This window comes from Oratosquilla oratoria, chromosome 34, assembly GCF_046742065.1.
Source record: "Oratosquilla oratoria isolate Oo_2021 chromosome 34, ASM4674206v1, whole genome shotgun sequence".
Lineage (NCBI taxonomy): Eukaryota > Metazoa > Arthropoda > Malacostraca > Stomatopoda > Squillidae > Oratosquilla > Oratosquilla oratoria.
The window spans coordinates 46301423-46315061 of NC_134810.1; the positions used below are offsets into that span (position 1 = coordinate 46301423).

The 13639-nt window shown below is 45.9% G+C and overlaps 1 protein-coding gene across 1 annotated transcript in view; it reads left to right on the forward strand.

Moving 5' to 3' along the window:
- Nucleotides 1-10983: 10983 nt before the first annotated feature.
- The window catches only part of LOC143018395 (COUP transcription factor 2-like), a gene marked incomplete at its 5' end in the record, with an annotated part of 4369 nt that continues 1713 nt past the window's right edge, over nt 10984-13639 (forward strand). The window contains 2 exons of the mRNA XM_076173751.1: nt 10984-11228; nt 11498-13639. The exon at nt 11498-13639 is cut by the window's right edge and continues 1713 nt beyond it. Of these exons, the coding sequence (XP_076029866.1) occupies nt 10984-11228; nt 11498-11552 (300 nt within the window). The remainder of the gene's footprint in view (nt 11229-11497) is intronic.

Below are 13639 nucleotides of genomic sequence, written 5' to 3' on the forward strand. Positions count from 1 at the left end.
GGGCCTGGAAGGCGACAAATTCGTTAAGGGAATCAAGTTCTTTATTTCGAACTCTGTCGTCTTAGAGATGACGTGTATTGACGCATCGACGGGTGTGTTTGGGAGGAGGGGGCGTCTGTGTTCTCTAAGAAGGCGACCCAACCCCCAACTACCACGATAGGTTAGATAATAATAAATTACAAACTAGTATTACTAGTAACATCATCACTATTTTTACCTCCCATATTCAAATCGCTCCTCCATCCGACCCAAGTCCTTCTTTGACTGTAGTTTCCAACAGACACAATCTTCACCTCCCCCCTTTCCCCCTCAACACCTTACACACCTTAGTCTGCGCTGGATCCGCCTCTCCTAGTGACATACTCGCCCGTTGTGCGAACAAAAACAAATCCATAAAAGGAACACTCGAGTTTCTCGCTCAAGGTGAACTAAAAGCAGTGGAGACTCGAGCACGGGGCATGGAGAAGTCGTGCAAGCAGTGTGAAGAAGTCTATGGGGAATGCGCGCGCAGCATGAGAGAGAGAGAGAGAGAGAGGGCGCCCGCGGCTGGAGATGTAGCGGTATTTGTCTGGCCGGGTTCGGATGCCTGCCCCGGTGTCCAAGGGACCTCAGCTCCAGTTCTTGGCGGGTGCAACGGCAATGCAATGGAATGGGCGCGGCTGTCCGGCCTGGACTGACTGACTGCCTGCCTGCCTGCCAGTTGTGTGAATGCTCAACTCTCATCCGCCGCGTCTGTCTGTCTGTGTCTGTCCCTGTATGTATGTGTGTGTCCATATGTGCGTGTGTGTGTGTCTCTGTATGTATATGTGTGTGTGTGTGTGTGTGTGTGTGTGTGTGCCTGTATGTCTGTCTCTGTATGTGTGTATGTGTGTGTATGTCTGCATGTGTGTGTGTCCGTGCGTGTGTATGTCTGTCTCTATGTGTATGTCTTTATGTGTGTGTGTCTATGTGTGTGTGTGTGTTTGTGTGTGTGTGTGTGTCCGTGTGTGTATGTGTCTATGTACGAGTATGTCTGTCTGTGTATGTCTGTGTGTCTGTCCGTCTGTGTGTCTATCTACCTGTGTGTCGTCTCTGTGTGTCTATCTGCCTGTGTGTCGTCTCTGTCTGTCTCTGTCTGCCTATGTCTGTTTATCTGTCTACCTCTCTTTTTACGTTCTATATGTAAAGTCCAGTCTAGATTGTATCACATCCCATATACGGTATTTGCTCGACTGTTTTTCTTCTTTTTAACAGAACATTCTTAAGAATGTTTTCATCAATCTTACGTTTTGTCATGAAGACCTTATTTGATGTTAAGTTTATCCTGAGAGGATATTGTATCCGACAGTTTTCTTAGTCAAACGAAAAAACGCAATTGACAAATGGTATGTAGGAATAAAAAAAAAATTGCACAATATTATACATGAACGAATAAAAATGTGAATAAACACGTAAACAGACAGATTAGAAATTACTCTTATCACAGTAATAAGGTGACGAAAAATCCTTTACGTATTTAACGCGAGTCGTTAGGTTTTGGTGACAAAGGAGGGACCCTCCCAGTAGGAGGCGTACAGTCGTACAAACAAGTCTGCTCCGTCTCGATCCCCAATTTCTACCTGTGACTGCAGCTTGCTCTGGCTACATAATCATCATTATCATTATCATTATAATTAATATTATTTCCAGTATTGTCAATTATTATTACTATTATTTGTCACACACACACGCACATACACACACACACACTACACCGTCACTGGTGATTCTATTTATATATATATATATATATATATATATATATATATATATATAATATATATATATATATATATATATGTGTGTGTGCGCGCGCGCGTGGGTGGGGGTGGGTATGTGTGTGTGTGTGTGTGTGAGTGTGTGTGAGAGAGAGAGAGAGAGCGTGCGTGCGTGTATTCACGAGAGGGCGATAGCGTGTGGCTATCGGAGTGTGTGTTTGTGTTTGTTACACGAGTAGGCGTGCAAATGTTTGTGTTTAACGCGTGGGAGTCGGTATTTATTTGTATTTTTTTCAGTTCCCCGTCTCCTCTCTCCCATTGTATGTGTATTATATATATATATATATATATATATATATATATATATATATATATATATATATATATATATATATATATATATGACGTAAGCGGAGTAGGAAACACAGGAGTCTTAGACTTCAGTTTATTCCTGACTAGTTTCGCAGGTATGCTTACGTCAACCTGTCAGAATGTCTCAACAATATATATATATATATAGATATAGATATAGATATATATGAATATATACAGTATATATTCTTCCCTCTCTATGTCTCTCCCCTCTCTATGGAGTATTTCTTCCTTAAGATTTATAGCCAGTGTTTTAGGGAATTTAATTACATTTCTACGGACCAGAGACACGCAGTACTCCTTGATTGTTGTTCATAATTCCTACTCACAAATGGATATTGATAAATTTCAACTTGTCTCATCACTCTCTTCCTCTGTTCTCCTTTTCCTCTTGTTTAGGCTTCGTTCATCAAATTGTTGTCCCTTGCGTTACCTTTTCCTCCACTCTGTCTTGTATCTTCTCCGCTGATGTTCACAATTCCGTTTAAATAAAAACGCGCTGCTGATGAATATCACAAATAAACAAACTTGTTTTCTGCTCTTAGGTCAAACAAAATCAAACAAAGTAATTAATTGCCCGTGGTACGCTTGTTAATTCACCCCCGTCAGGTCGGGAGGGGGGGGGGGAATTGTGTTTCAGGATTACCTGTGCCTTTGCTTCTGCAACAGTATGAAAAGTTTTTTTTTCCTCTTCCAAGGAAAGGATACTCGAGGCGTAGCCAACAGTCCCTCAGTAGATGAACAAAGAAGTTTACACGCGAAGTTCCTTGGGTGTAATGTAGATAATGAACGCTGTGAGATATCAGAATTCTTTAGAACCTGGTATTTCGTTGATACCTTCAGGTGGCAATTTACTTGACAATGCGACATTTAACTCATTAACATATGATCGTGCAAGGCGGAAGATGCCTTAAGCCGCTGTCGTCGTCGTCTTCTTCTTTTTTTCAAGTAATTTATTTTGGTGTCGCGAGCTAAATCGCCAACATTTCGACATACATCCACACCACCGCGACGACACGACTCTTCCTCATAGCATTTGGCGGGAAGTAATGTAGCGATGCGGTAACAGAGGGTGTGAGCGGTAATGTTAACCATTAAGATTTAACTTTATGACCCGTAAAATTAATGTTACTGTTTTTTTGCGTCATCTACTGTCATCGTATATTCCGTTTGCATGAAACCATTGCTGTGTACGCAATGGCGGAGTTAATTAGTACAAGGTGTTTTTAAGGAGACCAACGAGAAAGCGGTATTAGGAAGATCCCAGTCTGTAAACTCGAGAGGGAAAAATCATACTTCGTTGGTATTACGAGTTTCTCATCCATGTCGTCTCAGTACACAATGAGACTAGGGGCAGCTTTCGAATTTTTGGTCACATTTGCTATAAAACACAAAACCTAAAGCCTCAGTTTGTGAAGTTACATAGATCGCGTACCCATTACTTAAAAAAAAAAAAAAAAAAAATTGTCTTCTGTATTTACTTTTGTTGATTTATTTGTTTCCATTTATCGCTTATTTACCTATTTATTTAGCATTAATTTCCGCTACTTTTTCCATTGTTTTGAAGTTCATTGTGTCGTTGGTCCCTAAACCTTCCCTCCAGATCAGTCGAATCGAGAGGTCGTGAGGTATCGCGGACTGCCCTTGTTAACATTACGAGAACGTTACTTGGACGATGGTGGCGAGAGAGTGAATGATACGCAAGTGGGTTTGTTGGCTTTATTCTGGTACGTTTAGAGCGTCAGCGCCGCCCGCTGGATCGACCTCACCACGAAAACTGGCGCCCAACGTGGGACTCGACCCACAGACCGACGCTCGCAACTTACCAGAAAAAAGTAAACACTAAATGAATAAATACAAGAATAAATCAATAAATGGATAAATAAACTAATAAATAACAAACAAGTAAATACAAACAAATAATTAGATGAATAAACGAATAAAGGATTACATAAACTTCGTAAATAAAAAAGCAAACAAGAAAATAAATATATATAAATGCATGAACGAGTATTATGGTCTTAGACGCAGACGCAATCTGCTGCAACATGTACGCACGCACGCACGCACGCACGCACGCATTCATGGAACTGGCAAACATAGGGTTTACCTCTTGTACCACACTCCCTACTTCCTCCAATCCCTTCCTCCCTCCCTCTCTCCCTTCCTCCCTCCCACCCACATTCCTTCCTCCCCTCTCTCTAATCTCTCTCTCTCTCTCCCCCTCTCTCTCTCGCCCTCTTTCTATCTCTATCTCTCTCTCTCTCTCTGTTTGCTTGTGTGTGTGGTGAGTGTGTGTTTGTGCATGCTTGTGTGTGTGTGATTGTATGTTTGTGTGTGTGTGTGTGTGTGTGTGTGTGTGTGTGTATGTGTGTGTGTGTGCATGCGCGCGCGCGTATGTGTGTATCCGTGTGTGCGTGTGTGCACGCACGAACACACACACGCACGCGCACACACACGCAAGCACACGCATACACACACACACACACACACACACACACACACACACACGACCACACACACACACACGACCACACGCACGCGCACGCACACATAGCCAGGACGGCCTACTGCGACTAATGACGACACCCCAACGTTTGGCTGAGCGGCGTTGGGCCGCGTTTAATCTCGCGTTAACTAATGACAGTTTTTAACAACGAAGAGCGGCCGGCCGGCTGACTGCCAGGGCGTAGAGGAGGAAGGGGACGCCGCCGACGGAGCGCGTCGAAGAGAGAGGGAGGAAGGGAGGGAGGAAGGGAAGAAAGGAGGGAGCGAGGAAGGGAAGAAAAGAGGGAGCGAGGAAGAGAGGGAGGGAGGGAGAAAGAGAGGGAGAGAGGAAGAGGAGGAGGGAGGGAGGAAGAGAGGTAGGAAGGGAGGAAGAGAGGGAGGGAAGGAATCTTCTTCAAAGAAATGAGAGGATTGTGACTTACCCATGGAAGGTGGTGGTGGTGGGGGAGGGGGGTCACGGTGTTCGCGTGACGATTGTCATTGAGGGTGGTCCCATGTACGAGCCCAAGTACCTTGGTTATGGAACATTGATGTAAGAGTTTGACTCACCTGTCTCTATTCATGTAGCATTCAGTTTGTGTGTGTGTGTGTGTGTGTGTGTGTGTGTGCGCGCGCGCAAGACTTCACTATCCATCTGTATGTTTCCAGCTGACTGACTGGAACAAGTGTTTATACAAAATCTAAAGATACATGAAAATTTTTGTTGCTCTATCTAGTCGTGATTCCTGCATTATGTAGAGTGCTTACTACAAAACGAATTGTCTTTGCTACTGAAATTAGTAACCCCCAATAAAAAATTAAATACCATTATGACGTGTATGTGCCTAACTTTGTGTATCAAAAATCTGCCTGTATGATACAACTACATGTGATATTTCACGTTAAGTAAGCCTAACAAACTATACCTTCTGGATGCTGAGCTTGATATTTATTCGAATTTGTCTTACCACTTTCCTTTGTCATCCAGACAATAAGATCAGCCTTAAGAGTTCAGAGAGGAGGAGGAGGAGGAGAAGGAAGAGGAGGAGGAAGAGGAGGTGGAGGAGGCTTACGAGAAAAAGCTTTACAAATCACGTCATTTTTTTACATCTTTGTTTTTTTAATTACACACACAACAGTTTTTTCCTTTTAGAGTAATTGCTGACCTTATGCTTAACGAGTCCTCATTGTTTTGGGGGGCCAAGTGGCGAAGGCCAATGAAAAACAAGACCTTAAAATAGGGCCAAGAGAGCGAAGCGCCGGTAATTCTGCTGCCGGGTGGGCCAGTGCCTTGAGGTTTACTGATTTAGGACCCGAGACGTCTGCGTACCGTCTGATGAAAAGATTCTTAAATCAGAAATGTTTTCCAGTCAAGGCACCAATAAAAATGCTGCAAATTGCGTACTCCCCCCCTCCCCCACCCCCGCCTCCACTAATTACCCAGGCCCGTCCCTATTTCTCACCTCCCCTTTCTTCGGTACTCCCAAAGATTCCCCCCTACCCCTCCCCACCCCCCACACCTCGGTCCTTACCCTTCCTCACCCTATTACCCTCCCGTCCCCTCTCCCCTCCCGTCCCCTCCTTTCCCCTCGTCTCTCCTCATTTTCCCTTTGCCCTCTGATGCTGACACTTTTTCCCATCACTTGCCTTACCATTTGTGCCTTTCCACGACCATTCTTTCGTGTTCCTTTCTTTTCGTCTACTTCACACTTTACCCTCAATCGTTTCCACCTATTCTTCATGCTTTCCTTTCGAACTTCAGCCTACTCGACTTGTTTTTGTATTTTCTCACCATCTTCGTTTCCTTTCCTCCTCCTCCTCATTCTCCCCCTCTTTCTCCTCTTCCTCCTGCTCTTCCTCCTACTCCTCCCCTTGTTCCTTTTCCTCTTCTTGTCCCTCCTCTCCCTCTTCCTATTCTTCCTCTTCCTCCTCCATTTCTTCCTCTCTCTCCTGCTCCTTCTCCCTTTCCTCTTTACCCATATGTTCCTTGACCTCTCTTCTCCTTTTTCCTGCTCAAAAGTCCTCTGTTCCTCTTGCCTTAACATACATTCCACCTAATTTATCGCCTCCGTCTTTCATTGCGACCTTCCACCGTACTACATTATGACTTCCTTCCATCATTACGTGGCATCCTACTGGTCACACATCTTCCTCCTCATCTCTCTCTCTCTCTCTCTCTCTCTCTCTCTCTCTCTCTCTCTAGTTTCTCCCCTTCATTTTTTTTCCATTCACTCATGACAGCTTTTTCCCCCCATCGATTCCCTGAGTTTGTTCAGTATTTCTTCCGCTCCCTCTCTTTTGCCGCCTTTTCCTCTGGGGTTTTATTGTTCGCTTTATATCAGTTATCCACTGAACACAATCGTAGTCTGAACTCAAAACGAGATGTGCATCAATCCACCTATATAATCAAATTCATTTGAGTTTCGTCTTCGCTCGTAGTTTCTTCTTTCTTTCTTTGGCACTTTTACTTTCTTTTCTCTCCCTCTCCTGTTTCTTCCTTCTGTTTCTGCTTTATTCCTTCTCGTTTTCTTTTATCATTTTTCTATTTTGTGTAACGCCCTTCCTCAGGATGATTTCCTCTTCTGGATCTATTTTCTTCCTGTCCTGTTTCCGCTTCCTCGGTTTCTAGTTCCATCACTTTTTTGTCTCCATATTTTTTCTTCGTAGCATTAAAGCTTTCGTCGGTTTAGCCCGACTCTTGGCCCTCTCCTCCCCCCTCCACCCTCCTCTTCATTGACCTCGTACAAGAATGCACGGCACCGCATTCCCTGAGGCCACCTTAACCCTTCGTGCACAGATTGCTACAAGACAAGACACTTAACGACATCTCTGACGTCATTTCATCCCTACCAAGCGTTCCGCGTAACCGCAACTGTTCGCGCGACGCGTCATCCGTTGTTCAAGAAGGGAGGCCTGTCGCCAGCCCCGCCACCCCATCGTACACCCTGTTCAAGATTGCAATTCATTAGAATTTCTTCTTAACTCTTGGCCGCTTCCTCCTCCTCCTCCTCCTCCCCCTGGGTCGATGCCACGTGAATATTCATGAGAAGAACAAATTGCACGTTACAATCAAGATAGGAACTCATTTGTTGTCAGAAGTGATGTGTGCCTCCCTGTGTGTATGCGTGTGTGTGTGTGTGTGTGTGTGTGTGTTTGTGTGTGTGTACGTGTGTGCGCGTGTGTGTGCATGTGTTTGTGCATGTGTGTGTGTGTGCATGTATGTGTGCATGTGTGTGCATGTATGTGTATGTATGCATGTGTGTGTGTGTGTGTGTGTATGTATGCATGCATGTGTGTGTGTGTGTCTGTATGTGTGCGTTTGTGTGTGTGTGTCTGTATGTGTGCGTTTGTGTGTGTGTGTCTGTGTGTGCGCGTTTATGTGTGTGTGTGTGTGTGTGTGTAAGCAAACGGGCTAGTAAATACTAGCCCATTTGTTTACATGATGAATATGCTACGAGCTATTATAGAAGTTTTAAAAACATCCGTGTGGAGACAAAATTATGAAACCCACAAATCTTTGTTTCTCTAAATAAAAGTATCATTACTAAATAATCACAAGTATCTATGACTTGCCCCGTAACCTTATATTCATCTATCATTCTCTGACAATACGACACTAGGAATGTAGTCTTTCAACCCCAGGCCAATTAATTTATTATTCGTCATATTAAAATCACGAGAGTATAACCAAGACTCGCAGAATAAAACTTGAAGGAAAAAAATTAACAAAGTTGACGTCAAGCCAGACGTAGATCATCTTGGAGGAGAATCTATGGACGCCTCGAGTACCTCGTTCATTGATCCATTCAGTTTCTCATTGTTTCTATGTTTTCCTGAGACAAATCTTGTTCCCAGGTCACGTTTTATTCTCAAGCCTTCTTTCATTCATCAGGGAGGACATTTTCTCCGGCATTTCTGTCTATATTCCTCGTTTTAAATATATCACCATATCTCCCACTGTTTCCATTTATGCCCTAGCCACTTCTTCCTTATCATTCCCTACACAGATTCGTTACATTTCCTGCCTGGTGTCCCTTCTTTCCTTCATTTCTGTCCACATGATTATTCGATCTACGAGTTCATCTTTCACCCTGACCTAATTCAGCATCATCTGACCATATTTTGCCTATCATTTCCCTCATTCCACATCTCTCTCTCCTCCTTCATTTCCTTACTTCCTTATCTCAATCTTAACATATATCTCTCCTTTCTTTGGCCTGGCTTTTCATGATTAAGTTTCTTGATGAAGTTTAAGGCAAAGATCTTGCTTCCAGGATGCTGGGGCAGCTTTTATGCTGGCTTCCGTGATATATCAACTTAGATTCGATACCCGAACAAGTCGATTTACCACCCGCCCTCTCCTCTCCTCTCATGGGATACGATCGTTGTAGCCACCTGCAGGAGAGAATCGGCCAGCGAAGTTGTCTTGTTTTTCAAACGTCTCCTTTCCTCCTTACTTTCCCTGTGTATTCCTTTTTCTTCTTCTTCTTCTTTTCTTTTTAGCACAATCTTTGTCCTTCGCCTCTTCTTCCAACGGCTTCTTACAGCAAATTTTCTTCAAGTAACCTCATTCTTTCCTAACCCCAACACAAAATTTCTTATTGCTCTCTTGCTCTCTCTCTCCTCGCCTGTACAGACCTTTTAAGAAAAAATCAGTTCTCAGCTATCTCTATCGTTATTGTTCCTCTAAACGATTTGTCTTCTTCCTACGCAATATGTACTCCAGCTTCCGAAGTCTTTTGTCCGGACTTCGTAAACTTCCTTGCCTCTTATGTAGTTCCTCTTCATCACTTTTCCCTCCAGTCCTTCATGAAGCCTCAACGAACTCCACTCACCCATTCTATGTAGTTCTTGTGCGTCACCTTCCATTCTCTTTCTTAAAACCTTCATCTCTCTCTTCTTCAGACCTCTCTCGTTCTTACCCGCATCCTCCTCGCCCTCTCCTGCCCCCCTACAAGCTTCAACGAACTCCACTCACCCATTCTATGTAGTTCTTGTACGTCACCTTCCACTCTCTTTCTTAAAACCTCCATCTCTCTCTTCTTCGGACCCCTCTCGCTTTTACCCGCATCCTCCTCTCCCTCTTCTGCCCCCTACAAGTTGCAATCGGCTTACATGCAGGGACGAAGGACGACGCTGTGGCCGAGTCAACAATTCTTCGCGAGTCCTGACACTATAATGGGATTGGGGCGTCGCCCCTCGGTCCTCGCTCCATCCCCCCCCCCTCTCAACCATCACCTTTCTTTCCCTTCTCCAAGTGTCTTGAGTTTAGACACTGGTTTGTTTCGTTCTCATTATCGAGTCTACGCACACGCGCGCACATACACACACACACACGGGTTTGAATCCCGTCCAGGGCTAAAATAATTTCAGTATCGCTGCGAGTCGTTACTTCAACTCTCGTAGGCGGGGAGTTGGTGTGTGTGTGTGTGTACGTGTAAGGTCACAGCATTACCCATAGATTGGTCATATGCGAGCTCTGAGCTCTCTTCCGGGAGGGAAGTAGCTGTCGATCACGATCACTAGTCCAACACGTGATCCAAGACCATGGTGAAACACACACACACACACACACACACACAAAGGATATAGAGAAAGTAGATCAAGGTTTACTGGAAAATGGGAAGATGTCATTGGACTAGAATTTACAAATGTGGTACCAATATTCAAAGGAGGAAACAAAGGAGGAGGTACCGCTAAAATTTAGACCAGTGTCATACGATAGCCAAAATGTGTTAAACAAAACTTCGTAAAAGATAGATGAACGAGATATTGAGAGAACAGAATATCGGTTAACAACTGAGAAGTCCACAATAGTTTTTTGTTTGTTTTTTCTTAACTGCCTTCACTGCATTCAAAATACATTCCAAGACCGCATGATCACTTTCCTTCTGGACGTTTATACACAAGAGATTTAATCGCTTCCGGCTACTTGATGAAAACTAATTCCAATATTGATGGCGTGGCTTCGTCTCTACATCATCTTGGTTCCTTAACCCATTGAGTCATTATGTTATTCGTCATTATAATTAGCAGTGTATTCCCCTAAGATTCCTCACTTCACCTGCCCCCCACTCCCCTCATTCACCTCTCTACAGTTAAAGTCTTCAGCTAGTGTTACATTGAAATTTTTTCTGTCGTTGATTTAAGTTGTTTGGCTGTCTTGTGCATGTGTGTGTGTGTGTGTGTGTGTGTGTGTGTGTGTGTGTGTGTGTGTGTAAGCAAATGGGCTAGTATAAACTGGTATGCATAATGAATATGTTATGAGCTATTATAGAAGTTTTAAACATTCGCTTGGAGACAAAGTGACAACACTCATAAATCTTTGATTTCCTAAATAATAGTATAATCATCGGAGGGAGTTCCTGACTTTTAATGACGGAGGTGATCTGATTCGAATTCTTCTTTTACAGACGCCTGCGGCCTCAGCGACTTGGCGCACATCGAGAGTCTTCAGGAAAAGTCTCAGTGCGCCCTCGAGGAATACTGCCGAACCCAGTACCCGAACCAGCCCACCAGATTCGGCAAGCTCCTCCTCCGCCTGCCATCTCTGAGAACGGTGTCTTCCACGGTCATAGAACAGCTCTTCTTCGTCAGACTCGTGGGCAAGACGCCCATCGAGACGCTTATCAGGTACGTGGGCCAACGATCCCAGCCACCATGACAAATCGTTAACCTTGTTTTCGTTTTCCTCACTGAAGACACATTAGATCAAGTCATTCTCGAGTCATTTTAGTTTGCATTTTCCTTCAGATACAAAGCTAAAAGTATGATTATCAGGATTCAAAGAGAGAATGAACAGAATGGTGATAAATATAACAGTAAATCTAGATAGATAGATACGAGGTTCCCTTCTGTTATAGTTGGTTGCGCGATGATGACGGTTCCCATGGTGCTTGCAGGGACATGCTGCTCTCCGGGTCCACCTTCAACTGGCCCTACATGGGGACCATGTGACAGGCGGCCCTCGGCTCCGCCCCCCAGTTAACGACTGGGGCGTCGCCGTCCTCGGGAGCCCCTCAGACCCAGCTGCCCTCCAATCACGCCCACGCCCACGCCCCCACCCATGCAACGTCTACAGCGTCGGCTGCCGCGGTAGCAGCAATGGCAGCAGCATCGCTTCCGACACCGCTCAGCATCTCCTCAGCTTCTTCGACTTCCTCTTCAGCGTCGTCCTTCTCCTTTCCTGGACTTACAGCCTTCAGGTGACGTCGCCCGCTGAGCTGCCCCTAGGGTGACGGAGGGCCCGCCTTCAGGGTCCTGGTGCAGAGGACGTCCGAGCAACCCAATGCCAGGAGGGAGTAGAAGAGAAATTGGATGGTAGCGGACCCAAGAGGCGTCGTAGCGGTGGTAGTGGTGCCGGCTGCCGCTGTCGTGCAGTTCTTCCTCTTTCGGCGGCGGCGGTGGCGGCGCGTAGCCTGCCGCCCCCCCAGGAGCTCGCCAGGGAGCTCTTGAGATTGCACAGGATGATACTTTGTCAGAGGAGTAGACAAGATATTACGAGACCGGTTATTGGCGGTTTACCGCTTGTTTAACAAGTACGGCAGGAGAGGCTTGGGACGTACCAGGTACAAAGCCCATACCTACACACTCAAAGTAAATACTCCAAGCAGGAAAAAGCACTTCCACGAGACTGCAAACTCAAAAAAAAAGGGAAAAAAAAAGGTCTTCGCACAGAACTCCTGTATGTAGATGCAGAGTTCCTCCGTTCGACACAGCGTAGAAGCTTAGCATTTCGAAACACAAGCAGACCCGGCACGCGAGACCAGAGACAAAGAAAGGGCCCCCGAGTGCCCCTGGGCGGCTCCGGAAGCCCCGGAACGCAAGGGGGCGGCCGCGGACCCGTTCCGGAAGACCGGGCGTCTCGTCGGGAGTTCTGTCTGTCGTGTTGGTGTGGTTGCTCGCTCAGCAAAGGGAACTATAGTGAAGTGGCACAGACTGTTATGTTCGTTGTTAGGTTCCTGCTGCCACACGTGACATGTGATAGCAAGTGACACCCAGATGACCCTGACGGAAGTGTTTACATGTTGTGATAATACTCCAGAGACATCTATCAGATGATTAGAAACTCGTTGTAGGCGTTATAAAAAAAATTGTGTATATTTGTAAATATTAGAATGTAGAATTTTTGTACCATGTTCTGAGCCATCCCTGAGAAACTCCGGAACTTGCCAAGTGTATATAGTAAGTGTAACACCCATGTGTATCGCTTGAGGTGAGGAACAGTGTTTCCACGACGTGCTTGTCCACCAACCCCTCCCCTCCCCCTCCCTTCCCCTCTCACACTTTCGCTGTCCCTATCGTATCCCGCTCACGGTACTGGAGGCCATCTGTACACTCTTCCAAGCGAGAAACCCATCGAGGGGCGCCGTGCCGAGTTCCTTCTCGTCCCGAGGCGCACGACGTGCTTATCCACACAAACTCCTCTCCCCCCGTCCCTTCCCCTCTCACTTCCGTTGTCCCTATCGTATCCCGTTCACGGTACTGGAGGCCGTCTGTAGGCTCCTCCAGGTGACAGTAACCCATCGAGGGCGCCGTGCTGAGTTCCCTACTCGTCCCCAGGCGCACCTGTTTAATAGTGACAAGGCGGGGACTTCGCCTGCCTTCTCGCCTGCCCGTTCACCGAACGTGGAGAGCCTGTCCTCGACCTACTCCACGTACCTCCTCGACCTCCTAACCATCGTCACTCGTTCCAACTATCCCTGTCCTCCCACCTATCCCCGTCGTTCCAGCCTCCTCCAGTTTCATCTTCCTCTTGTCTCCAATACGGCAACCAGTTCCCGCAGGTCTTCTCTCGATCTTTTAACAATTTTCGAACATTCTTCCTTCCATCGTTCTCCGGCTACTTCGATAACATTCACTTCATTCTCCAGCTCTGTCCAATCCTCCACTGCAGCTCGTCCTCGGGATACCTCGTCCTCCAGTCTTCCCCCACCCCCATCCCCCACGTTGTCCTCCAATCATCCCTACTTCGTCCTCCAGTCTTCCTTGTATCGTCCTCCAGTTCTTCCGCCTTGATGCTGAGGGTGCGCGACGGCCTTCGG